General features: G+C 45.0%; 1 protein-coding gene across 2 annotated transcripts in view; it reads right to left on the reverse strand.

Moving 5' to 3' along the window:
* Positions 1-25,676, reverse strand: part of MYO3B (myosin IIIB) — a 334,653-nt gene that overhangs the window by 164,012 nt on the left and 144,965 nt on the right. For both annotated transcript variants that reach the window (XM_077272741.1, XM_077272742.1), the window contains 4 exons: positions 4,603-4,699; positions 3,574-3,690; positions 2,642-2,746; positions 362-445 (listed from right to left, as the gene is read on the reverse strand). In XM_077272741.1, the coding sequence (XP_077128856.1) occupies positions 362-445; positions 2,642-2,746; positions 3,574-3,690; positions 4,603-4,699 (403 nt within the window). The remainder of the gene's footprint in view (positions 1-361; positions 446-2,641; positions 2,747-3,573; positions 3,691-4,602; positions 4,700-25,676) is intronic.

Below are 25,676 nucleotides of genomic sequence, written 5' to 3' on the forward strand. Positions count from 1 at the left end.
ACTGAAATTTCCTAATATATAAGCAAAACCTGATAAAGGTGATCCCGCCTTGAAATGCCTGCCAGGGCCATTTCACATCACATATGAGAGATCTGGCCAATGCAGGAAAAAATGTGTCATTAGATGGGAGCCATGTAATAAATGGAATGAGTGTACTGGTGACACTGGGAATGCTGGTTTGCAGCTAAGCAAACCATTGGGCTACCATGAAGTTCCTTATTGATTCATTATGGATCTTATGCTACATTTATACAGACACTTCCTTTGTAGCCATGTCTCATTGTCCAAGATGCGGGTGTATCTTTGTGATGGACGCGTTGTGCACTAGTGTATGAGAATGATATTATTTGTAAGTCCATACCTTTCCCAGGAAGGTTAAATGTTGCACAATCAAATGAGCGCTTTCCGTCTTCCCGGCTCCGCTCTCTCCGCTGATAATAATGCACTGATGGATCAGAAATAATGGGGTGTGTGAAATTGCCATCATTCAACTGACTGAACAGATTTACAGAAAACAGATAGAGATGACTTTGGTTGTAATGTGTTTTCTACACTTTCACTCATTCACTGTTTCATAGCAAGCGCAGTGCATTAAATTGAGAAATAATTGCATAGATCAGGGAAGTGTCCACGGATCGTGTAGAATGGAAAATGTACGGAAAATTGCATTAAAATATAAAAGACTTAGAAAGTACCCAGAAAGAACAAAAAAAATGCAATACTGGAACGGAGTAATGTTTTTATTCTAGCAGTAGTGCTGTTTCTGTACAGCATTTAGCATAACTTATAAAACCCCTTTAATAAGGGATTATAAAAAAAAAACACAGGCACATCGTTCTCTGCAGAACAGATCTTATGTATAAGAATGGTGCCTAGATCTATAAGGGGCGGCAAATGGGGGGGGGACGCGGTGCACCAGGAGTCATTTCAGATTTGTGATATCTGCTCTCATTTTGGAATATAGGTGGTTACATATTTAGAAAGTTAGTATGCAAAATATTAAAGGATTAATCTACAAAAATGGATAGCTTTGCTTAAAAAAAAAAAGAAGCAGAATCCTACTCAATTTTTTGCTTAGAAGCCGCCATCAGCATTTACAGTGGTATATAAAACAGTAGGACCCATAGAGTTAAAGAGTCAGGACATGATGCAAACTTCACATGATAACAGGGGCGGACATATCATGGGTTCAACCTGTTCAGCCACTCAGGGGCCCAAGAGGTAAGGGGCCACTACCACCTCCAAATCAGGTGGAATGGTGCATTATGATGAACCTTTACATTATATAACACTGACGATAGGTTGTGGCTATATGTATCCCAGCCGTCCGGTATAATATAGCACAGAACGTGCACATAATGATCGGCCATATCAGCCTCGGGGGCCGAGAGGGCCCACTCCGCTATCAGAACGTCGCTCCTATTTTAAGCATGAGCTGGTGTTACTTGGAGGCATTTTCCCTTACGCTCGGCTGATATTCATTTATTTTACTCTCTTATATAGCATCATTAATTCCACAGCGCTTTACATACTTTATCATCATTGTCCCCATTGGGGCTCACAATCTAAATTCCTTATCAGGTTGACATTAGAAGGTGGCAAGAAAATCAGAGAACCCAACATAAACTCTCGCAAGACCAAGAATGGGCCCGGCCCGTGCAGATGGGGGCCCGAGGATGCCAGTATATATATATATATATATATATATATATATATAATACCAGGATGGAAATATATACCAGGATGGGGCCCATGATAAGAGACATATGGGGGATATATATATCAGGATGAGAGATCTATCTATATACACACACACAATAGTGCAGCGCTAGGTTTCTGGGTTGAAATCCACCCAAGGACAACATCTGTAAGGAGTTTGTCCTCGTTTGCGTGGGTTTCCTCCCATACTTCCTAAGGGTGTGTGTCCACGCTCAGGATGGCCGGCGGTATCGCCGGAGCGGCGAAGCCGCTCGGCGCTAAGCCCCGCCCCTTTCTGGGACGCGATCATGCCGGATGTGTACTGTACACATCCGGGATCATCGCACCCCTCGCCATAGGGCCCTGTGATATTACTTGCGGCGACGCAGCGTCGCCGCAGGTAGCACGGACATGCTGCGATCTGAAAAGACGCGCAGCATGTCCGGAGTCGCAGGGCCGCCGCGTGCGGGTTTCCACGCATAGTGGACACGGGATTTCAAAAAATCCCCTCCACTATGCTGGAACATCTGGACCCTGCGTGTTTGACTCTGCAGCGTCAAACACGCAGCGTTTACTTACCGTGGACACTCACCCTAATAGGGAATATAAATTGTGAGCCCCGATGGGGACAGCGATGATAATGTCTGTAGAGCGCTGTGGAATTAATGGTGCTATATAAGTGAGTAAAATAAATAAATAAATATCAGGATGTGGCCCAGGATAAGGGACATATATACTAGGATGGGGCCAGGAAGGGGAACATTCCGTATATGTCAGGATGGAGGACATATGTTACATGATGTGGGCTCCAAAGCTTGCATCAGGGCCCATCGGAGTCTAGTTACGCCGTTGCTTACAGCGCTATTGTCTAAGCCTTTATGGAGGGAGCCCCATCTTTGATATTTTCAGAATAAAGTATAGAAAAGGCACATTTTTTACATACCTGATCTTTGCTAAAAGTCACCATTCCCTGGTATGCAGCGTCTGCAGTGGCAAATATATGTGGGGGGTTTGAGGCACGTTTTACTCCATGATACAGCTTGGAGAACTACATAAATTGATGAAGACTGTTAGATACAGATAACTATACCCAAAACACATGACAGTGAACAGCCACAGAATACAGAAAACTCTGAATTAGTGAGGATAGTTAACATATGTTGAAATAAAAAGGACTGAGAATTTTTAATTAAATCAACAAAAATAATAAATAACGGGTTGGTCCTCACAAAGACGATAAAAATATTCGTAGAAAATAGAGAATCAGTCACTAGAAAACCTGGTCTAGATAAATGGTTCTTTTAAAAAGCAGTCGTCATTTACATTTTTATTTAATAAATCAATAGTACACATGAAAACAAGAAACTTTTAATATTTGTTATCAGAGAAATCTGCTTCTTTTTCCTCCTGGTTTAATCTTTCACTCTTCAGTCACTGGTAAAATCTATATTCAGGGAAGACACATTTTCCATTACTGAGATATGAGATGACAGTTGGTGCTTTTAACATTCTATGGAGAGAGGAGGAGATAGAGGCAGATACAGACATTCTGCTGCAAGTTCTCCTGAAATGACACTTACATTTCTCCATAGAACTTTATGAGCACCAACTGTCACTTTCTATCTAACTCATGGGAAAGTCTGTGTTCACTGAATACAGATTTTGTTTGTGAATTGGGAATATTCAAAATGAAAGAGTAATCCAGGAGGTCAAAGAAGCAGGTTTTTCTGGTAAGATATATTACAAAGTTACTTATTTTCACGCGTTCTATTGATTTATGAAAAAAAAAAAATATAAATATTCACAGTGCATAGATAGTTGCATTTTCATGTGGGTTCATTATGGTAAAAACATGAAAAAGATTTATTTTTTTACCTGTGGAGAATAAATGCTGAGGTTCTGAAATGGATTTAAAGCGATCAAAATATCCCCAACATAGGTATATATCTGTAAATCCGCAAATCGGGCTTGCAACTGATGTATTATGGTTTCCTGAGAAAAACAAAATGGAAACATGAAAATTACAAAATCTGGAAGCCCGCAAAATATTGATGTAAAAAAATTAAACAACCATTATTGTGTTAAAGGGGATGTCTGACTTTGGCATACAAGTCGGCGGTCACTCTATGTGACTGCAGACTTGTGAATTCTCATAGCACAAGCATTGCGCGCTGTGCTGGCGCCAGGAGCGGGTGGTTATGTAACCACGAGTATGCAATTTGCATACTTCCGGCCACATTCCGACTAGACGTGGCTGTCCTCACACAATTCACTAACATTAAGCAAGGCTGTGCACGTCTAGTCGGCTGGTGTCCTCTCAATGAGAGGGCTAACATCGGTTTCCCAATAATGTTCAGCAGTTATGATATCACGTGCCAGTATATAAATCAGATATTCATACCTTTTACAAAGGTGGTTAGTAAACCACTGGGTCATCAGAGATGGTTCTCAGTGGAGTACCATCGTGCGTAGGACCGGTATAAGGGCGGACATATCATTGGTGCAACTTGTGCGGCTGCAGAGGGGCCCAAGAGGTGAAGGGGCCCATTTCTACCTCCAAAGCAGGTTAAATTTTGCATTTTTGGGAGCTATTGGTTATAAAGGGCCCATATATTGTTCTTGCACAGAGGCCCTTTTCTGTCTTTGTCCGCCAGTGGACTGGTAGTATGTACAACAGGGTTGGATTAATCTCCAGATTCAAGGAGCAAGCTGAAAAGACAGATCTTATTGAAAGGAAATGTCTCTCTCTCCTCTTTCTGCTCTCCCTCCCATTCTTTTCTTTCCATTTGCAAATGAATCAATATTTTGGGTAACATTTGAGGACGCGGGGAAATTCGAATTTCAAAAGATCAGCACATCTCTACACAAGACGTATGGCAATGTAAAATTCAAGATGTTCTTTACCTCGTCTAGAACCTCAAGGTTGACCAGGTCATCATCCAGGCAGATGTTCTCCTTGGTGTGCAGCACATAAGGCCTCCTGGTGTGCATCCTTTCATACCTGCACCGTGCAAAATCATTAAGAACATCAAATCGAGGTCTCAAATTGTACCTTTAGTTGTCACCTTCAAGACATTTTCCCTAAAATTAGTAAAATCTCCAGTTATCACCAACAGAAGAAGTTTCTTCTGGCATATATGGCTAAATATGCATCTCCAGTGTGATGACCCAGTATCAGGGATGTGGAATAATGGAGTTACTCATAGTGGTTTATCGAGTAGGTCTCCAATTAAAGTGGATGAACACTGAGTCAAATTTTACCGGATCTGGAAAAATATAGACCTTCTCCTCCCTTGTGTACAGAAGACTTGTTAGTCACCACCATAGGGAAGACTGGTCTCGGTCATGCTGTGACACACGCTATGAAGACGACAGAAAATTGGCTACATGTAAACACTCCTTGTACAATTGTCCCCAATCACCTTAATAATTGGATTAAAGATTGGATCCTCGTAAAGTGTAAGTCCAGCCTTATCTGCCTACCTTACTAAATGCCTCTTCTAACAGAGCGTCCTTCAGAAACATGGTTCCCTGTAACCACACAAATGGTCGTGCTTCTGGTCTGAGATGTAATCTTTTGTCCTTATGTTACGGAATTAGAAGCAAAGACATTTTTATCTGCTAACTCGATGTAATCTGATTATAACCAAAATCTCGAAACTAGTCAACTATTAAATTAAAATGGACCAATAATGAATGAATGGGATTATTAAGGTGGCCCTGTCCAGGATGAGACTTCTGTATTATCTACATTATGTTGTCTTGAATTATAAACACCTAAGGCAAGAACCATTTCTGGTTTACAGCAAAGGAGCCTCCCGCTGTGGAGCACTTAGCGCTGATCCTAAGTGAGAGCTTCTGACAGTCCTCTCCTTCATCGACGCCGCGCCGTCACGTGATGAGGCAAATCCCCCAGCTCCGAGAACGAACGTCATGAGATTGTGTCTGCGAGGTAGGAGTCACATAATGTCTCAAAATATCAGCAATGCTATTTATTGAAGTTGAAAGAATGGTAAGAAAAAAAAACTCCTGGAAAATCTGCAAAAATAAGGCACTTTTTTCCCCTTTTCCATAAAAAAAAATTTTTTCTTTGAAGTTAGTGAAACTTGTACAGATTATTACGACCCTAGTTATGATAATTTTACAGTGAAGGCTAGGGTTGAGCGACTTTAATTTTTTTAAGATCGAGTCGGGTTTTGTGAAACCCGACTTAGTCCAGAGTCGAGTCGAGTGAAGTCGGCCGATTATCGCTAAAAGTCGGGGATCGACCGAAACACGAAACCCAATGCAAGTCAATGGGGAAGCATAGCCGGCAGTGAGTGGAGGCCAGGAAAACACCTACAGTGCCCATTTTAATGCCAAAAACATCCATTCTTGTTTTCTGAAGCTTGTCAATCTAAATTAACTTTATAATAATAGTTGGGCACTGGAAATTGGGGGTGATTTGGCAAAAGTTGTGGGGGGTAGGGCTGGTTCAAGGTTTTAGTGGGCACAGGAAACATGGACTACGTCACGGCGGTGGAGCAGTGAGAGGTAAGTATGTCAAGTTTGCAAGTGCTGTGATCCTAAGCAAGCAGGGGGGCCCACTCGTTGGCATTGGCACTGGCACAGGGCCCCTCAAAGTACAGCGGTGTGTTTGCACGGCGGGGGCGCCTCCCACCAGCAGCGACACTTTTGCGTACTCTGAGGGGCCATGTGCCAGTGACGTCGCCAACGAGTATGCCCCCCCCACCTGATGAAGGAACCTGCACTTTCATCTGCACCTTCCTCTTTGTCCCTGTGTAAGGTGGTATAACATGCGGGAAGGGGAACCTGACTTTCAGCAGGGTCAGATTCTGGCTGTGTAGAGTGCAAGGGGAATGTAGTGGTCTAGGTCAATGTACCAGCAGACTCATGTAGCAGTGGCTGGGCAGTGGGCAGGATGAGGAGGAAACAGATATAGGGCCAAAGAATAAAGTAGGCTAAATGCAGTTCAAAATTGGTAACAGGACTAAACAGGCGGCATTGCTTTGTTGAGTGGAGTAGCAAACCCAGGAGCAGCAGACACTGTTTTAAGGGCCCAAACACACTAATAAGCCAAATGCAGTTTAATATCTGATACTATAGGCCGAAAGCCATAAGGTTGAAGCTCAGCTTTTTTTAGTTGAGGACAAACACCAGGGAGGAGCAAACAGAGCTATTAGGCCCCATCCAGCAATTTAAAAAAAAAAAAAAAGAGCCAGAAGGTGGAAACTCAGCTTTGTTCAGTGGAGGACAACACCAGGCAGGGGCAGACACCGTTAGTAGGCCCTAACCACCAATTTTTAAAAACACAGCACTTAATGAGAGCAAGAAGGTTGAAGCTCAGCTGTATTCAGTTGAGGGCAACACCAGGGAGGGGCAGACACCGTTAGTAGGCCCTAACCACCAATTTTTAAAAACACAGCACTTAATGAGAGCCAGAAGGTTGAAGCTCAGCTGTATTCAGTTGAGGACAACACCAGGGAGGGGCAGACACCGTTAGTAGGCCGTAACCAAAGTTGAAGGCCAAATGCAGTTTAATATCTGATACTATAGGCCGAAAGCCAGAAGGTTGAAGCACAGCTTTATTCAGTTGAGGGCAACACCAGGGAGGGGCAGACACCGTTAGTAGGCCCTAACCACCAATTTTTAAAAACACAGCACTTAATGAGAGCCAGAAGGTTGAAGCTCAGCTTTATTCAGTTGAGGGCAACACCAGGGAGGGGCAGACACCGTTAGTAGGCCGTAACCAAAGTTGAAGGCCAAATGCAGTTTAATATCTGATACTATAGGCCGAAAGCCACAAGGTTGAAGCACAGCTTTATTCAGTTGAGGGCAACACCAGGGAGGGGCAGACACCGTTAGTAGGCCGTAACCAAAGTTGAAGGCCAAATGCAGTTTAATATCTGATACTATAGGCCGAAAGCCAGAAGGTTGAAGCACAGCTTTATTCAGTTGAGGGCAACACCAGGGAGGGGCAGACACCGTTAGTAGGCCCTAACCACCAATATTTAAAAACACAGCACTTAATGAGAGCCAGAAGGTTGAAGCTCAGCTTTATTCAGTTGAGGGCAACACCAGGGAGGGGCAGACACCGTTAGTAGGCCGTAACCAAAGTTGAAGGCCAAATGCAGTTTAATATCTGATACTATAGGCCGAAAGCCAGAAGGTTGAAGCACAGCTTTATTCAGTTGAGGGCAACACCAGGGAGGGGCAGACACCGTTAGTAGGCCCTAACCACCAATTTGTTTTTTAAAAAACACTTAATGAGAGCCAGAAGGTTGAAGCTCAGCTGTATTCAGTTGAGGACAACACCAGGGAGGGGCAGACACCGTTAGTAGGCCGTAAGCAAAGTTGAAGGCCAAATGCAGTTTAATATCTGATACTATAGGCCGAAAGCCAGAAGGTTAAAGCACAGCTTTATTCAGTTGAGGGCAACACCAGGGAGGGGCAGACACCGTTAGTAGGCCCTAACCACCAATTTTTAAAAACACCGCACTTAATGAGAGCCAGAAGGTTGAAGCTCAGCTTTATTCAGTTGAGGGCAACACCAGGGAGGGGCAGACACCGTTAGTAGGCCCTAACCACCATTTTGTTTTTTAAAAAACACTTAATGAGAGCCAGAAGGTTGAAGCTCAGCTGTATTCAGTTGAGGACAACACCAGGGAGGGGCAGACACCGTTAGTAGGCCGTAACCAAAGTTGAAGGCCAAATGCAGTTTAATATCTGATACTATAGGCCGAAAGCCAGAAGGTTGAAGCACAGCTTTATTCAGTTGCAGCTTCTTTGCAATAATATAAAGAAGACGCGACAGGACAACACTCGGTGGATGCCATATCTGTGTTTTCAATGGAAAAAAACCTTTCAGTTAACTACTTGCAGGAGAAAGTTTTTGTAGCTGGTGGCCAATTTTGGTACTGTACCAGTTTTTGGTTGTATGTGTTTTTGTTTTTAATGTTAAAATGTATGCATTTGATATCTCTCCAGTATTTTCTTTATTATAAGCAAAATACTTATTTTTATATTTTCTGATGTTTTATACCGGAGTGTTCCTCGGGACACGCTTATAAACTTGATAATTGGTTCCAGGGGTACACGGGCAGCAGTGATCTGGTCAGTGGAGGCCTAGTGGAAGGAGGGACCGCAGACAGGCTTCGGAGGCCTAACACAATAAAATGGGCTGGCTGTAGGCACTTTAAAATAGGTTCCAGGGGTACACGGGCAGCAGTGGTCTGGTCAGTGGAGGCCTAGTGGAAGGAAGGACCGCAGACAGGCTTCGAAGGCCTAACATGATAAAATGGGCTGGCTGTAGGCACTTTATAATTGGTTCCAGGGGTACACGGGCAGCAGTGGTCTGGTCAGTGGAGGCCTAGTGGAAGGAAGGAAGGACCGCAGACAGGCTTTGAAGGCCTAACATGATAAAATGGGCTGGCTGTAGGCACTGTAAAATAGGTTCCAGGGGTACACGGGCAGCAGTGGTCTGGTCAGTGGAGGCCTAGTGGAAGGAAGGACCGCAGACAGGCTTTGAAGGCCTAACATGATAAAATGGGCTGGCTGTAGGCACTTTATAATTGGTTCCAGGGGTACACGGGCAGCAGTGGTCTGGTCAGTGGAGGCCTAGTGGAAGGAGGGACCGCAGACAGGCTTCGAAGGCCTAACATAATAAAATGGGCTGGCTGTAGGCACTGTAAAATAGGTTCCAGGGGTACACGGGCAGCAGTGGTGTGGTCAACGGAGGCCGATTGTAATGAGTGTCTGCCAGTTAGTAGTCAAAAAACAACAAATAAATGTGAATGTCTCGCATTAAAACAAAGACACTAAAGGGTGCAATCATTAGGTTCAGGGGTGGGATCCTCTGCGTTGTTTCAGACCTACTAATTTAGCGCAAAGTATTTACTGTGGTAAATAGAGGACACTGCCCCTGACTATGTTATGTACCATCATACATGTCAACACAATGGTATTGTCAGTGGCAGGTATGGAAGGATGTCAGCGCATAGACTAAACATTGGTGGAAGTGTGAGAGATAACTGTGGAAGTGGTAGAGCAATGTTTGACCTGGGGGTGGGTGAACTCTCTTGTGGCCGGCGGTACAGGCCCAGGGCCCCTCATGTTACAACAGTGTGTCTGACGTTGGGTGCGCACCACCACCGCCAGAGACACTTTATTGTACTATGAGGGACCCAGTACCAATGCCGTCGACCAAAAGCGAGCACACCCACCTCTTCAGGCAAACAGCTGTCTCACGGGTGCTTGCGCCAAGTCGCGATACCACGGCCCCGTGTGGGGAGTTTGGCCATTTAGGGAGGTGTAAACATGTCATATGCCGGACAATCAGCTGCAGAAAATTAGACATTAGAAAAGTAATTCACAGTAGTCCACAGGCAAGAGCTTTTCATAGGAAAGCTAGGTGTCGGCCGGGCAAGGTGGGGCAAAAGATTTTGAAATCCAGTTGTGGTTCATTTTAATGAATGTTAGATCGTCAACATTTTGGGTAGCCAGACGAGTCCTTTTTTCGGTTAATATTGAACCTGCAGCACTGAATACTCTTTCTGATAGGACACTTGCTGCCGGGCAAGCAAGCTCCTGCAATGCATATTCTTCCAATTCTGGCCAGGTGTCTAATTTTGAGGCCCAGTAATCAAATGGGAATGACGGTTGAGGGAGAACATCGATAAGGGATGAAAAATAGTTAGTAACCATACTGGACAAATGTTGTCTCCTGTCACTTTCAATTGATGCAGCAGTACCTGTCCTGTCTGCGGTCATAGCAAAATCACTCCACAACCTGGTCAGAAAACCCCTTTGTCCAACGCCACTTCTGATGTGTGCACCCCTAACACTACTAATCTGCTGCCCCCTGGAGCTCGTGTGATAACGATCACGTGCGCTGTGTGCTGGGAATGCCTGAAGCAAACGGTCAACAAGAGTTGATTGTTTGGTTGCTAATATTAGTTCCAAGTTCTCATGTGGCATAATATTTTGCAATTTGCCTTTATAGCGTGGATCAAGGAGGCAGGCCAACCAGTAATCGTCATCGTTCATCATTTTCGTTATGCGTGTGTCCCTTTTTAGGATACGTAAGGCATAATCCGCCATGTGGGCCAAAGTTCCAGTTGTCAAATCTCCGGTTGTGATTGGTTGAGGGGCAGTTTCAGGCAAATCTACGTCACTTGTGTCCCTCAAAAAACCAGAACCCGGCCTTGCCACGCAACCAATTTCCAGTGCCCCCGGGAAAACTTCCGCATTAAAAATATACTCATCCCCATCATCCTCCTCGTCCTCCACCTCCTCTTCGCCCGCTACCTCGTCCTGTACACTGCCCTGACCAGACAATGGCTGACTGTCATCAAGGCTTTCCTCTTCCTCTGGTGCAGACGCCTGCTCCTTTATGTGCGTCAAACTTTGCATCAGCAGACGCATTAGGGGGATGCTCATGCTTATTACGGCGTTGTCTGCACTAACCAGCCGTGTGCATTCCTCAAAACACTGAAGGACTTGACACATGTCTTGTATCTTGGACCACTGCACACCAGACAACTCCATGTCTGCCATCCTACTGCTTGCCCGTGTATGTGTATCCTCCCACAATAACATAACAGCCCGCCTCTGTTGGCACAGTCTCTGAAGCATGTGCAGTGTTGAGTTCCACCTTGTTGCAACGTCTATGATTAGGCGATGCTGGGGAAGGTTCAAAGACCGCTGATAGGTCTGCATACGGCTGGAGTGTACAGGCGAACGTCGGATATGTGAGCAAAGTCCACGCACTTTGAGGAGCAGGTCGGAGAACCCAGGATAAGTTTTCAATAAGCACTGCACCACCAGGTTTAAGGTGTGAGCCAGGCAAGGAATGTGTTTCAGTTGGGAAAGGGAGATGGCAGCCATGAAATTCCTTCCGTTATCACTCACTACCTTGCCTGCCTCAAGATCTACTGTGCCCAGCCACGACTGCGTTTCTTGTTGCAAGAACTCGGACAGAACTTCCGCGGTGTGTCTGTTGTCGCCCAAACACTTCATAGCCAATACAGCCTGCTGACGCTTGGCAGTAGCTGGCCCATAATGGGACAACTGGTGTGCAACAGTGTCATCTGCCGATGGAGTGGTTGGCCGACTGTGGTCTGTGGAAGAGCTGTAGCTTCTGCAGGAGGACGAGGAGGAGGAGGAGGAGGTGGTGCGAACGCCTACAGCCAACTGTTTCCTAGACCGTGGGCTAGGCACAACTGTCCCGAAATTGATGTCCCCTGAGGACCCTGCATCCACCACATTCACCCAGTGTGCCGTGATGGACACATAACGTCCCTGGCCATGCCTACTGGTCCATGCATCTGTAGTCAGGTGCACCTTTGTACTCACAGATTGCCTGAGTGCATGGACGATGCGCTGTTTAACATGCTGGTGCAGGGCCGGGATGGCTTTTCTGGAAAAAAAGTGTCGACTGGGTAGCTCGTATCGTGGTTCAGCGTACTCCATCAGGGCTTTGAAAGCTTCGCTTTCAACTAACCGGTAGGGCATCATCTCTAACGATATTAGTCTAGCTATGTGGGCGTTAAAACCCTGTGTACGCGGATGCGAGGATAAGTACTTCCTTTTTCTAACCAGAGTCTCATGTAGTGTGAGCTGAACTGGAGAGATGGAGATCGTGGAACTTGCGGGTGTGCCGGTGGACATGGCAGACTGCGAGACGGTTGGAGATGGTATTGTTTCCGCCGGTGACCTAGATGCAATATTTCCTCCTACAAAACTGGTGATTCCCTGACCCTGAGTGCTTTTGGCTGGCAAAGAAACCTGCACAGATACTGCCGGTGGTGCGGAAAATGGTGGCCTTACAGTGACGGAAGGGATGTTGCGTTGCTGACTAGCTTCATTGGCCGAGGGTGCTACAACCTTAAGGGACGTTTGGTAGTTAGTCCAGGCTTGAAAATGCATGGTGGTTAAGTGTCTATGCATGCAACTAGTATTGAGACATTTCAGATTCTGACCTCTGCTTAAGCTAGTTGAACATTTTTGACAGATGACTTTGCGCTGATCAATTGGATGTTGTTTAAAAAAATGCCAGACTGCACTCTTCCTAGCATCGGATCCCTTTTCAGGGATTGCAGACTGAGCTTTAACCGGATGGCCACGCTGTCCTCCAACAGGTTTTGGCTTTGACACGCGTTTTGGGCCAGATACGGGCCCGGCAGATGGAACCTGTTGCGATGTTGATGCCTGCTGCGGCCCCTCCTCCACCTCCGCTTCTGAACTACTGCCGCCTGCACCCTGTTCCCCCAATGGCTGCCAATCGGGGTCAATAACTGGGTCATCTATTAACTCCTCTTCGAGCTCGTGTGCAACTTCGTCTGTGTCACTGTGTCGGTCGGTGGTATAGCGTTTGTGGCGGGGCAACATAGTCTCATCAGGGTCTGATTGTGGATCAGTACCCTGAGAGGGCAATGTGGTGGTCTGAGTCAAAGGAGCAGCATAGTACTCTGGCTGTGGCTGTGCATCAGTGCACTCCATGTCAGAATCAACTTGTAATGGGCATGGCCTGTTAAGTGTTTCACTTTGTAAGCCAGGGACGGTATGTGTAAAGAGCTCCATGGAGTAACCCGTTGTGTCGCCTGCTGCATCCTTCTCTCTTGTTGTAGTTTTTGCTGAAGAGGACAAGGAAGCAACTTGTCCCTGACCGTGGACATCCACAAGCGACGCGCTGCTTTTACATTTACCAGTTTCGGAAGAGGAGGCAAAAGAGCTAGAGGCTGAGTCTGCAATGTAAGCCAAAACTTGCTGTTGCTGCTCCGCCTTTAAAAGCGGTTTTCCTACTCCCAGAAAAGAGAGCGTTCGAGGCCTTGTGTAGCCAGACGACGAAACTGGCTCCACAGCTCCAGACTTACGTGGAATATTTTTATCCCCACGACCACCTGATGCTCCACTACCACTACCATCATTACCAGCTGACAATGAACGCCCACGGCCACGACCTCTTGCACCAGACTTCCTCATTGTTTTAAAAACTTAACCAAAGTAACTTTATTTGTTGCTGTCAAACAACTTACACGGTAAGCTATAACTTCAGTATGATTTCAATATCCCTTAACAGGTTGGTGAGACCACAAGGAAAATCAGGCACAATGTTACACACTCTGTTTTCTGTGGCACAAAATCACAGAGATGCCACACACGCAGGACTGTCACTCAAGCACAAATGTCAATATTAATCTCCCACCTATTTTTTTTTTTTTTCCTCAGGGAGACTTTAGAAACCAAATAAGATAAATTGTTTTTTTCAGGGACAATTTAGAAACCAAATAATAATTAAAAAAAAAAAAAGCTTTCTATGGCCCAGTGCCCACTGAGTGAGAGATGGCACACACAGGAGTCAGGATAAGGAGTGGCACACAAGCCCTGAGGACAGTATTAATCTCCCACTGATGGATGTAGTGATTTTTTTTTCAGTTAGATTTTAGAACCCAAATCAAGCAAAAAAATAAATAGGCTTTCTATGGCCCACTGAGTGAGAGATGGCGCGCACAGGAGTCAGGATCAGGAGTGGCACACAAGCCCTGAGGACAGTATTAATCTCCCACTGATGGATGTAGTGATTTTTTTTTCAGTTAGATTTTAGAACCCAAATCAAGCAAAAAAATAAATAGGCTTTCTATGGCCCACTGAGTGAGAGATGGCACACACAGGAGTCAGGAGTGGCACACAAGCCCTGAGGACAGTATTAATCTCCCACTGATGGATGTAGTGTTTTTTTTTTCAGGTAGATTTTAGAACCCAAATCAAGCAAAAAAATAAATAGGCTTTCTATGGCCCACTGAGTGAGAGATGGCGCGCACAGGAGTCAGGATCAGGAGTGGCACACAAGCCCTGAGGACAGTATTAATCTCCCACTGATGGATGTAGTGTTTTTTTTTCAGGTAGATTTTAGAACCCAAATCAAGCAAAAAAATAAATAGGCTTTCTATGGCCCACTGAGTGAGAGATGGCGCGCACAGGAGTCAGGATCAGGAGTGGCACACAAGCCCTGAGGACAATATTAATCTCCCACTGATGGATGTAGTGTTTTTTTTTTCAGGTAGATTTTAGAACCCAAATCAAGCAAAAAAATAAATAGGCTTTCTATGGCCCACTGAGTGAGAGATGGCGCTCACAGGAGTCAGGATCAGGAGTGTCACACAAGCCCTGAGGACAGTATTAATCTCCCACTGATGGATGTAGTGTTTTTTTTTTCAGGTAGATTTTAGAACCCAAATCAAGCAAAAAAATAAATAGGCTTTCTATGGCCCACTGAGTGAGAGATGGCGCGCACAGGAGTCAGGATCAGGAGTGGCACACAAGCCCTGAGGACAATATTAATCTCCCACTGATGGATGTAGTGTTTTTTTTTTCAGGTAGATTTTAGAACCCAAATCAAGCAAAAAAATAAATAGGCTTTCTATGGCCCACTGAGTGAGAGATGGCGCGCACAGGAGTCAGGATCAGGAGTGGCACACAAGCCCTGAGGACAGTATTAATCTCCCACTGATGGATGTAGTGTTTTTTTTTTTCAGGTAGATTTTAGAACCCAAATCAAGCAAAAAAATAAATAGGCTTTCTATGGCCCACTGAGTGAGAGATGGCGCGCACAGGAGTCAGGATCAGGAGTGGCACACAAGCCCTGAGGACAGTATTAATCTCCCACTGATGGATGTAGTGTTTTTTTTTCAGGTAGATTTTAGAACCCAAATCAAGCAAAAAAATAAATAGGCTTTCTATGGCCCACTGAGTGAGAGATGGCGCACACAGGGATGGCACACACACGGATGGCACTGTAGCAGAAATGCAAATCTTAATCTCCCACAAAAAAAAAAACAAAAAACAGGGACTGTCCTACAATTACTATCTCCCTGCTGTAATCTCAGCCAGGTATGGCAGGCAGCAATAGGAGTGGACTGATGCACAAATTAAATAAAAAGTGTGGACAAACAAAAAAGATAGCTGTGCAGAAAGGAAGGAACAAGAGGATATGTGCTTTGAAAAAAAGCAGTTGGTTTCCACAGTGGCGTACACACAGCAATACAGCTATCACGGAGCCTTCTAGGGCAGCCCAATGAGCTACAGCGCTGAGAGAAAAAAAAAAAAAATGTAGCTTCCACTGTCCCTGCACACCGAAGGTGGTGTTGGACAGTGGAAATCGCTACAGCACAAGCGGTTTGGTGGTTAGTGGACCCTGCCTAACGCTATCCCTGCTTCTGACGAAGCGGCAGCAACCTCTCCCTAAGCTCAGATCAGCAGCAGTGAGATGGCGGTCGGCGGGAACGCCCCTTTATAGCCCCTGTGACGCCACAGACAGCAAGCCAATCACTGCAATGCCCTTCTCTAAGATGGTGGGGACCAGGACCTATGTCATCACGCTGCCCACACTCTGCGTTCACCTTCATTGGCTGAGAAATGGCGCTTTTCGCGTCATTGAAACGCGACTTTGGCGCGAAAGTCGCGTACCGCATGGCCGACAAGCACAGGGGTCGGATCGGGTTTCATGAGACGCCGACTTAGCCAAAAGTCGGCGACTTTTGAAAATGAACGACCCGTTTCGCTCAACCCTAGTGAAGGCAGCTAATATCTTTATATCAGAATTATGGGATCTAGACATAAATCACTTAAAACTTGTATTTAATGTGGTTCTCCTTAAAGGGAATCTGTCACCGGGTTTTTGCTATGAATCTGAGATCAGTATGATGTAGGGACAGAGATCCTCTTGCTGGTCTGCATGCTGTCATTTCGATACAATCAGTTTTCTCTGCTGCAGATCTAGCTGAGCTCTGTATAACCCCGCCAACACCACTGATTGGCTGCTTTATGTGTATACTAAACCTAAGTAGAAAGTTGCCAGTCAGTGATGAGGGCGTGGCTGGACCAGGAGTCAGGAGACACCTAGTCCTGTAGTGATAATCTCCTGCTGATAAAACACTCTGGGCCTTTGCCTTTTGTCTAGGTCATTGTGAAACAAAGAGGGAACGACTGAGCTGTTACATCACCTAATGTGCATGGTGGATCCTTTGTTATCTAATATATATAGATGTGGTATCAGTCATTGTACAGGAGGAGGTGAGCTGTGACATCATCTATTGTGATTGGTGGATCACACCAATGTGTGTTATCTCTTCCACAGTCAAAGTGTTGGCACCCAGAAAATGAAGTATTTCTCACAGAAAATTATTGCAATTACACATGTTTATTTCCTTTGTGTGTATTGGAAAAACACAAAAAAAAGAGAAAAAAAGGCAAATTGGACATAATTTCACACAATACCCCAAAATGGTTCAGACAAAATTGTTGGCACCCTCAACGTAATATTTGGTTGCACATCCTTTGGAATAAATAACTGCAATCAATCACTTCCTATTACCATCAACAAGCTTCTTACACCTCTCAAGTGAAATTTTGAACCACTCTTCTTTTGCAAACTGCTCCAGGTCTCTCATATTTGAAGACACCTTCTCCCAACAGCAATTTTAAGATCTCTCCACAGGAGTTCAATGGGATTTAGATCCGGATTCATTGCTGGCCCCTTCAGAACTCTCTAGTGCTTTGTTTCCATCAATTTCTGGGTGCTTATTGAAGTATATTTGGGGTCATTGTTCTGTTGGAAGACCCATGACCTAGGACACAAACCCAGCTTTCTGACACCGGTCACTACATTGCGAACCAAAATTCTTTGGTAATCTTCAGATTTCATGTTGCAAAATAACCCCAAAACATCTTTGAATCTATCATATTTGACTGCAGATTCTGTGTTCTTTTCTTTGTAGGCCTCATTCCATTTTGATGTGCTTTACCAAAAAGCTCTGTCTTGGTCTCATCTGTCCACAAGATGCTTTTCAAGACGGATTTTGGCTTACTCACGTACATTTTGGCAAACTACAGTCTAGCTTTTTTTTGCCCCTGTGCCAGCAGTGGGGAACTTCTGGGTCTCCTGCCTGTTATGATCTGGTGGCCTAGGAGCAGCATAAGACGTACCCTGGAGAAGGTGGTATCTGTACTGACCGCAGACCCTGAACTTAACACCGCAACTAGAAGTAGCCGTGGGATGTACCTACCAATCCTAGACACCTCGACACAGCCGGAGGACTAATTTACCCTATAGATAGAAAAGGGAAAACTATCATGCCTCAGAGAAAATCCCCAAAGGATAGACAGCCCCCCACAAATATTGACTGTGAGAGGAGAGGAAAAAACATACACAGACTGAAAACAGGATTTAGCAAAGGAGGCCAATCTAGCTAGATAGGAAAGATAGGACAGAGTACTATGCGGTCAGTATTAAAATACTAGGAAATATCCACCACAGAAAATACAAAAACTCCACATCTAACTAAAGACATGGAGGGTATATCTGCCTCTCCAGAGATTCCAACTTGGCTGCATAAATCCTTACACAGATTAAGCTGGACAAGAAAAAACATGAAATGCACTGAACAATAAGGCCCACAAAATGTGGTTGCAAAAACAAGCAGAACTTATCTTTGTTGAAATGAACAGCAAGCAGGAGAGACCAGGAAGGGATGTGAATCCTCCAGAAACAATGGACAACTGGCACTGACTAAAGGGTGAAACCAGACTAAATATCCCAGTCCGAAGTGGAAACACCTGATGACTTCTGTGAAGGACAGACAGCAGCACTACCACTTATAACCACCGGAGGGAGCCCAAGAGCAGAAATCACAACAGTACCAACCCCCTTGAGGAGGGGTCACCGAACCCTCACCAGAGCCCCCAGGCCGATCAGGACGAGCCAAAAGGAAGGCACGAACCAAATCGTCAGCATGAACATCGGAGGCAACAACCCAAGAATTATCCTCCTGGCCATAACCCTTCCACTTGACAAGATACTGAAGCCTCCGCCTTGAAAAACGAGAATCCAAGATCTTCTCAACAACATACTCCAACTCCCCATCAATCAACACCAGGGCAGGAGGATCAACAGAGGGAACAACGGGCACCACATATTTCCGCAACAAAGATCTATGAAAAACATTATGGATGGAAAAAGAGGCTGGAAGGGCCAAACGAAAAGACACTGGATTGATAATCTCAGAAATCCTATAAGGACCAATAAACCGAGGCTTGAACTTAGGGGAAGAAACCTTCATAGGAACATAACGGGAAGACAACCAGACCAAATCCCCAACCCGAAGCCGGGAACCCACACGCCGATGACGGTTAGCAAAACGCTGAGCAAAACGCTGAGCCTCCTCCTGAGACAACACCAAATTGTCCACAACATGAGCCCAAATTTGCTGCAACCTGTCAACCACAGAGTCCACCCCAGGACAATCAGAAGGCTCAACCTGCCCTGAAGAAAAACGAGGATGAAACCCAGAATTACAAAAGAAGGGTGAAACCAAGGTAGCAGAACTAGCCCGATTATTAAGGGCAAACTCGGCCAGTGGCAAGAAAGCCACCCAATCATCCTGATCGGCAGACACAAAGCATCTCAAATAAGTTTCCAAAGTCTGGTTAGTTCGCTCGGTTTGGCCATTTGTCTGAGGATGAAATGCGGAAGAAAAAGACAAATCAATGCCCAGCCTAGCACAAAAGGCCCGCCAAAACCTGGAAACAAACTGGGAACCTCTCGCGGACACAATATTCTCCGGAATGCCATGCAAACGAACCACATGCTGAAAAAACAACGGAACCAAATCAGAAGAGGACGGCAATTTATACATAGGTACCAAATGAACCATCTTAGAAAACCGGTCACAAATCACCCAGATAACCGACATCCTCTGGGAAACAGGAAGATCTGAAATAAAATCCATAGAAATATGCGTCCAAGGCCTCTCAGGGACCGGCAAAGGCAAGAGCAACCCACTAGCGCGGGAACAGCAAGGCTTGGCCCACGCACAAGTCCCACAGGACTGCACAAAAGAACGCACATCCCGTGACAAAGAAGGCCACCAAAAGGACCTACTAACCAAATCTCTGGTACCAAAAATCCCAGGATGGCCAGCCAACACAGAACAATGAACCTCAGAAATCACTTTACTCGTCCATCTGTCAGGAACAAACAGTTTCCCCGCTGGACAGCGGTCAGGTTTATCAGCCTGAAATTCCTGAAGAACCCGTCGTAAATCAGGGGAGATGGCAGAAAGAATCACCCCCTCCTTCAGAATGCCGACAGGCTCAAGGACCCCAGGAGCTCCTAGAGAGGGCATCAGCCTTAACATTCTTAGAACCCGGAAGATACGAGACCACAAAATCAAAACGGGAGAAAAACAGGGACCATCGAGCCTGTCTAGGATTCATCCGTTTGGCAGACTCGAGGTAAATCAGATTCTTATGATCGGTCAAGACCACAATACGGTGCTTGGCCCCCTCAAGCAAATGTCGCCACTCCTCAAATGCCCACTTCATAGCCAACAACTCACGATTGCCGACATCATAATTGCGTTCCGCAGGCGAAAACTTTTGAGAAAAGAAGGCACACGGTTTCATCAAGGAACCATCAGAATTCCTCTGAGACAAAACGGCCCCTGCCCCAATCTCAGAAGCGTCAGCCTCAACCTGAAAAGGAAGAGAGATATCCGGCTGACGCCACACAGGGGCAGAAGTAAATCGGCGTTTAAGCTCCTGAAAGGCAGAAACAGCCGCAGAGGACCAATTCGTCACATCAGCGCTTTTCTTCGTCAAATCGGTCAGGGGTTTAACCACACTGGAGAAGTTGGCAATGAAACGGCGATAAAAATTAGCAAAGCCCAAAAATTTCTGAAGGCTCTTCACGGATGTGGGCTGGATCCAATCATGAATGGCCTGAACCTTAACCGGATTCATTTCTATAGATGAGGGAGAAAAAATGAAGCCCAAAAAAGAAATCTTCTGTACTCCAAAGAGGCACTTAGACCCCTTCACAAACAAGGCATTATCACGAAGGATCTGAAATACCATCCTGACTTGTTTCACATGAGACTCCCAATCATCTGAAAAAATCTAAATATCATCCAAATATACAATCATGAATTTATCAAGATAATTCCGAAATATATCATGCATGAAGGACTGAAACACAGATGGAGCATTAACCCCTTAATCCCATATGACGTACTATCCCGTCAAGGTGACCTGGGACTTAATTCCCGGTGACGGGATAGTACGTCATACGCGATCGGCCGCGCTCACGGGGGGAGCGCGGCCGATCGCGGCCGGGTGTCAGCTGCCTATCGCAGCTGACATCCGGCACTATGTGCCAGGAGCAGTCACGGACCGCCCCCGGCACATTAACCCCCGGCACACCGCGATCAAACATGATCGCAGTGTACCGGCGGTATAGGGAAGCATCGCGCAGGGAGGGGGCTCCCTGCGGGCTTCCCTGAGACCCCCGGAGCAACGCGATGTGATCGCGTTGCTCCGAGGGTCTCCTACCTTCTTCCTCCCTGCAGGTCCCGGATCCAAGATGGCCGCGGCATCCGGGTCCTGCAGGGAAGGAGGTGGCTTACCGAGTGTCTGCTCAGAGCAGACACTTGGTAAGCCTGCAGCCCTGCACAGCAGATCGTCGATCTGACAGAGTGCTGTGCACACTGCCAGATCAATGATCTGTAATGTCCCCCCCTGGGACAAAGTAAAAAAGTAAAAAAAAAAATTTTCCACATGTGTAAAAAAAAAATAAAAATAAATCCTAAATAAATAATAAAAAAAATATATATATTATTCCCATAAATACATTTATTTATCTAAATAAAAAAAACTAAACAATAAAAGTACACATATTTAGTATTGCCGCGTCCGTAACGACCCAACCTATAAAACTGCCCCACTAGTTAACCCCTTCAGTAAACACAGTAAGAGAAAAAAAAAAAAAACGAGGCAAAAAACAACGCTTTATTACCATACCGCCGAATAAAAAGAGGAATAACACGCGATCAAAAAGACTGATATAAATAATCATGGTACCGCTGAAAACGTCATCTTGTCCCGCAAAAAACGAGCCGCCATATAGCATCATCAGCAAAAAAATAAAAAAGTTATAGTCCTGAGAATAAAGCGATACCAAAATAATTATTTTTTCTATAAAATAGTTTTTATCGTATAAAAGCGCCAAAACATAAAAAAAGATATAAATGAAGTATCGCTGTAATCGTACTGACCCGTCGAATAAAACTGCTTTATCAATTTTACCAAACGCGGAACGGTATAAACGCCTCTCCCAAAAGAAATTCATGAATAGCAGGTTTTTGGTCATTCTGCCTCACAAAAATCGGAATAAAAAGTGATCAAAAACGGTCACGTGTCCGAAAATGTTACCAATAAAAACGTCAACTCGTCCCGCAAAAAACAAGACCTCACATGACTCTGTGGAGCAAAATGTGGAAAAATTATAGGTCTCAAAATGTGGAGACGCAAAAACTTTTTTGCTATAAAAAGCGTCGCTGGTTTCACACTTGCGTTTTTGTCTGCAGCGTTTTTTGCACAAAAAAACGCATGCGTTTTTTCCCTATATTTAACATTGAAAACGCATGCGTTTTTTGTACGCGTTTGGTCGCGTTTTCAAACGCATGCGGTTTTTTTCTGCATGTGTTCATTTTCAGAAATACAGCCTGCAGTATTTTCTTGCGTTTTTAAGCACATGCGTTTGTTTGCGTTAAAAACGCATGCGTTTTTAACGAAAAAAAAACAGAAAACACACTGAAAAGCCACCCACCACCATCAAGGTGATAAAGGGATCCAAACCCTAACCCTAACTCTACCCCTAACCTCACCCCTAACCGTTTAATGAACATTTTCTGACAGTCATAGTGCCACGTATTTCAGTGCCACGTATTTCAGTGCCACGTATTTCAGTGCCACGTATCACGTATTTCAGTGCCACGTGTTTCAGTGCCACGTGTTTCAGTGCCACGTATTTCAGTGCCACGTATTTCAGTGCCACGTAATTCAGTGCCACGTACTTAAGTGCCACGTATCACGTATTTCAGTGCCACGTATTTCAGTGCCACGTATTTCAGTGCCACGTATCACGTATTTCAGTGCCACATATTTCAGTGCCACGTATTTCAGTGCCACGTATTTCAGTGCCACGTATTTCAGTGCCACGTATTTCAGTGCCACGTATTTCAGTGCCACGTATCACGTATTTCAGTGCCACGTATTTCAGTGCCACGTATTTCAGTGCCACGTATTTCAGTGCCACGTATTTCAGTGCCACGTATTTCAGTGCCACGTATTTCAGTGCCACGTATTTCAGTCACGTTTAGGGTTAGGGGTAGGGTTAGGGCTAGGGTTGGAGGTAAAGTTAGGGTTAGGGTTGGAGGTAAAGTTAGGGTTAGGGTTGGGGCTAAAGTTAGGGTTGGGGCTAAAGTTAGGGTTAGGGTTTGGATTACATTTACGGTTTGGATTAGGGTTGGGATTAGAATTATGGGTGTGTCAGGGCTAGGGGTGTGGTTAGGGTTACCGTTGGGATTAGGGTTAGGGGTGTGTTTGGGTTAGGGTTTCAGGTAGAATTGGGAAGTTTCCACTGTCCAGGCACATCAGGGGTTCTCCAAACGGGACATGGCGTCCAATCTCAATTCCAGCCAATTCTGCGTTGAAAAAGTAAAACAGTGCTCCTTCCCTTCCGAGCTCTCCCGTGCGCCCAAAAAGGGGTTTACCCCAACATATGGGTTATCAGCGTACTCGGGACAAATTGAACAACAACTTCTGGGGTCCAAGTTCTCTTGTTATCCTTGGGAAAATAAAAATTTGGGGGGCTAAAAATCATTTTTGTGGGAAAAAAAAGATGTTTTATTTTCACGGCTCTGCGTTATAAACTGTAGTGAAACACTTGGGGGTTCAAAGTTCTCACAACACATCTAGATAAGTTCCTTGGGAGGTCTAGTTTCCAATATGGGGTCACTTGTGGGGGGTTTGTACTGTTTGGGTACATCAGGGGCTATGCAAATGCAACGTGACGCCTGCAGACCAATCCATTTAAGGCTGCATTCCAAATGGCGCTCCTTCCCTTCCGAGCTCTGTCATGCGCCCAAACAGTGGTTCCCCCCCACATATGGGGTATCAGCGTACTCAGGACAAATTGGACAACAACTTTTGGGGTCTAATTTATCCTGATATCCTTGTGAAAATACAAAACTGGGGGCTAAAAAATCATTTTTGTGAAAAAAAAAAAAGAATTTTTATTTTCACGGCTTTGCGCTATACACTTTAGTGAAACACTTAGGGGTTCAAAGTTCTCAAAACAAATCTAGATAAGTTCCTTGGGAAGTCTAGTTTCCAATATGGGGTCACTTGTGGGGGGTTTGTACTGTTTGGGTACATCAGGGGCTCTGCAAATGCAACGTGACGGCTGCTGACCAATCCATTTAAGTCTGCATTCCAAATGGCGCTCCTTCCCTTTCGAGCTCTGTCATGCGCCCAAACAGTGGTTCCCCCCCACATATGGGGTATCAGCGTACTCAGGACAAATTGGAAAACAAATTTTGGGGTCCAATTTATTCTGTTACCCTTGTAAAAATACAAAGCTGGGGGCTAAAAAATCATTTTTGAGAAAAAGAAGAAAAAAATTATTTTCACGGCTCTGCGTTATAATCTGTAGTGAAACACTTGGGGGTTCAAAGCTCTCAAAACACATCTAGATAAGTTCCTTAGGGGGTCTACTTTCCAAAATGGTGTCACTTGTGGGGGGTTTCAATGTTTAGGCACATCAGGGGCTCTCCAAACGCAACATGGCGTCCCATCTCAATTCCAGTCAATTTTGCATTGAAAAGTCAAATGGCGCTCCTTCCCTTCCAAGCTCTGCCATGCGCCCAAACAATGGTTTACACCCACATATGGGGTATCAGCGTACTCAGGACAAATTTCACAACATTTTTTGGGGTCCAATTTCTTCTCTTACCCTTGGGAAAATAAAAAATTGGGGGCGAAAAATCATTTTTGTGAAAAAATATGATTTTTTATTTTTACGGCTCTGCATTATAAACTTCTGTGAAGCACTTGGTGGGTCAAAGTGCTCACCACACATCTAGATAAGTTCCTTAGGGGGTCTACTTTCCAAAATGATGTCACTTGTAGGGAGTTTCAATGTTTAGGCACATCAGGGGCTCTCCAAACGCAACATGGCGTCCCATCTCAATTCCAGTCAATTTTGCATTGAAAAGTCAAATGGCGCTCCTTCCCTTCCAAGCTCTGCCATGCGCCCAAACAATGGTTTACACCCACATATTGGGTATCAGCGTACTCAGGACAAATTGCACAACATTTTTTTGGGTCCAATTTCTTCTCTTACCCTTGGGAAAATAAAAAATTGGGCACGAAAAGATCATTTTTGTGAAAAAATATGATTTTTTATTTTTACGGCTCTGCATTATAAACTTCTGTGAAGCACTTGGTGGGTCAAAGTGCTCACCACACATCTAGATAAGTTCCTTAGGGGGTCTACTTTCCAAAATGATGTCACTTGTAGGGAGTTTCAATGTTTAGGCACATCAGGGGCTCTCCAAACGCAACATGGCGTCCCATCTCAATTCCAGTCAATTTTGCATTGAAAAGTCAAATGGCGCTCCTTCCCTTCCAAGCTCTGCCATGCGCCCAAACAATGGTTTACACCCACATATTGGGTATCAGCGTACTCAGGACAAATTGCACAACATTTTTTGGGGTCCAATTTCTTCTCTTACCCTTGGGAAAATAAAAAATTGGGGGCGAAAAGATCATTTTTTTGAAAAAATATGATTTTTTATTTTTACGGCTCTGCATTATAAACTTCTGTGAAGCACTTGGTGGGTCAAAGTGCTCACCACACATCTAGATAAGTTCCTTAGGGGGTCTACTTTCCAAAATGGTGTCACTTGTAGGGGGTTTCAATGTTTAGGCACATCAGGGGCTCTCCAAACGCAACATGGCGTCCCATCTCAATTCCAGTCAATTTTGCATTGAAAAGTCAAATGGCGCTCCTTTCCTTCCGAGCTCTGCCATGCGCCCAAACAGTGGTTTACCCCCACATATGGGGTATCAGCGTACTCAGG

Source organism: Ranitomeya variabilis, chromosome 7, assembly GCF_051348905.1.
Source record: "Ranitomeya variabilis isolate aRanVar5 chromosome 7, aRanVar5.hap1, whole genome shotgun sequence".
In the NCBI taxonomy this organism is placed as follows: domain Eukaryota; kingdom Metazoa; phylum Chordata; class Amphibia; order Anura; family Dendrobatidae; genus Ranitomeya; species Ranitomeya variabilis.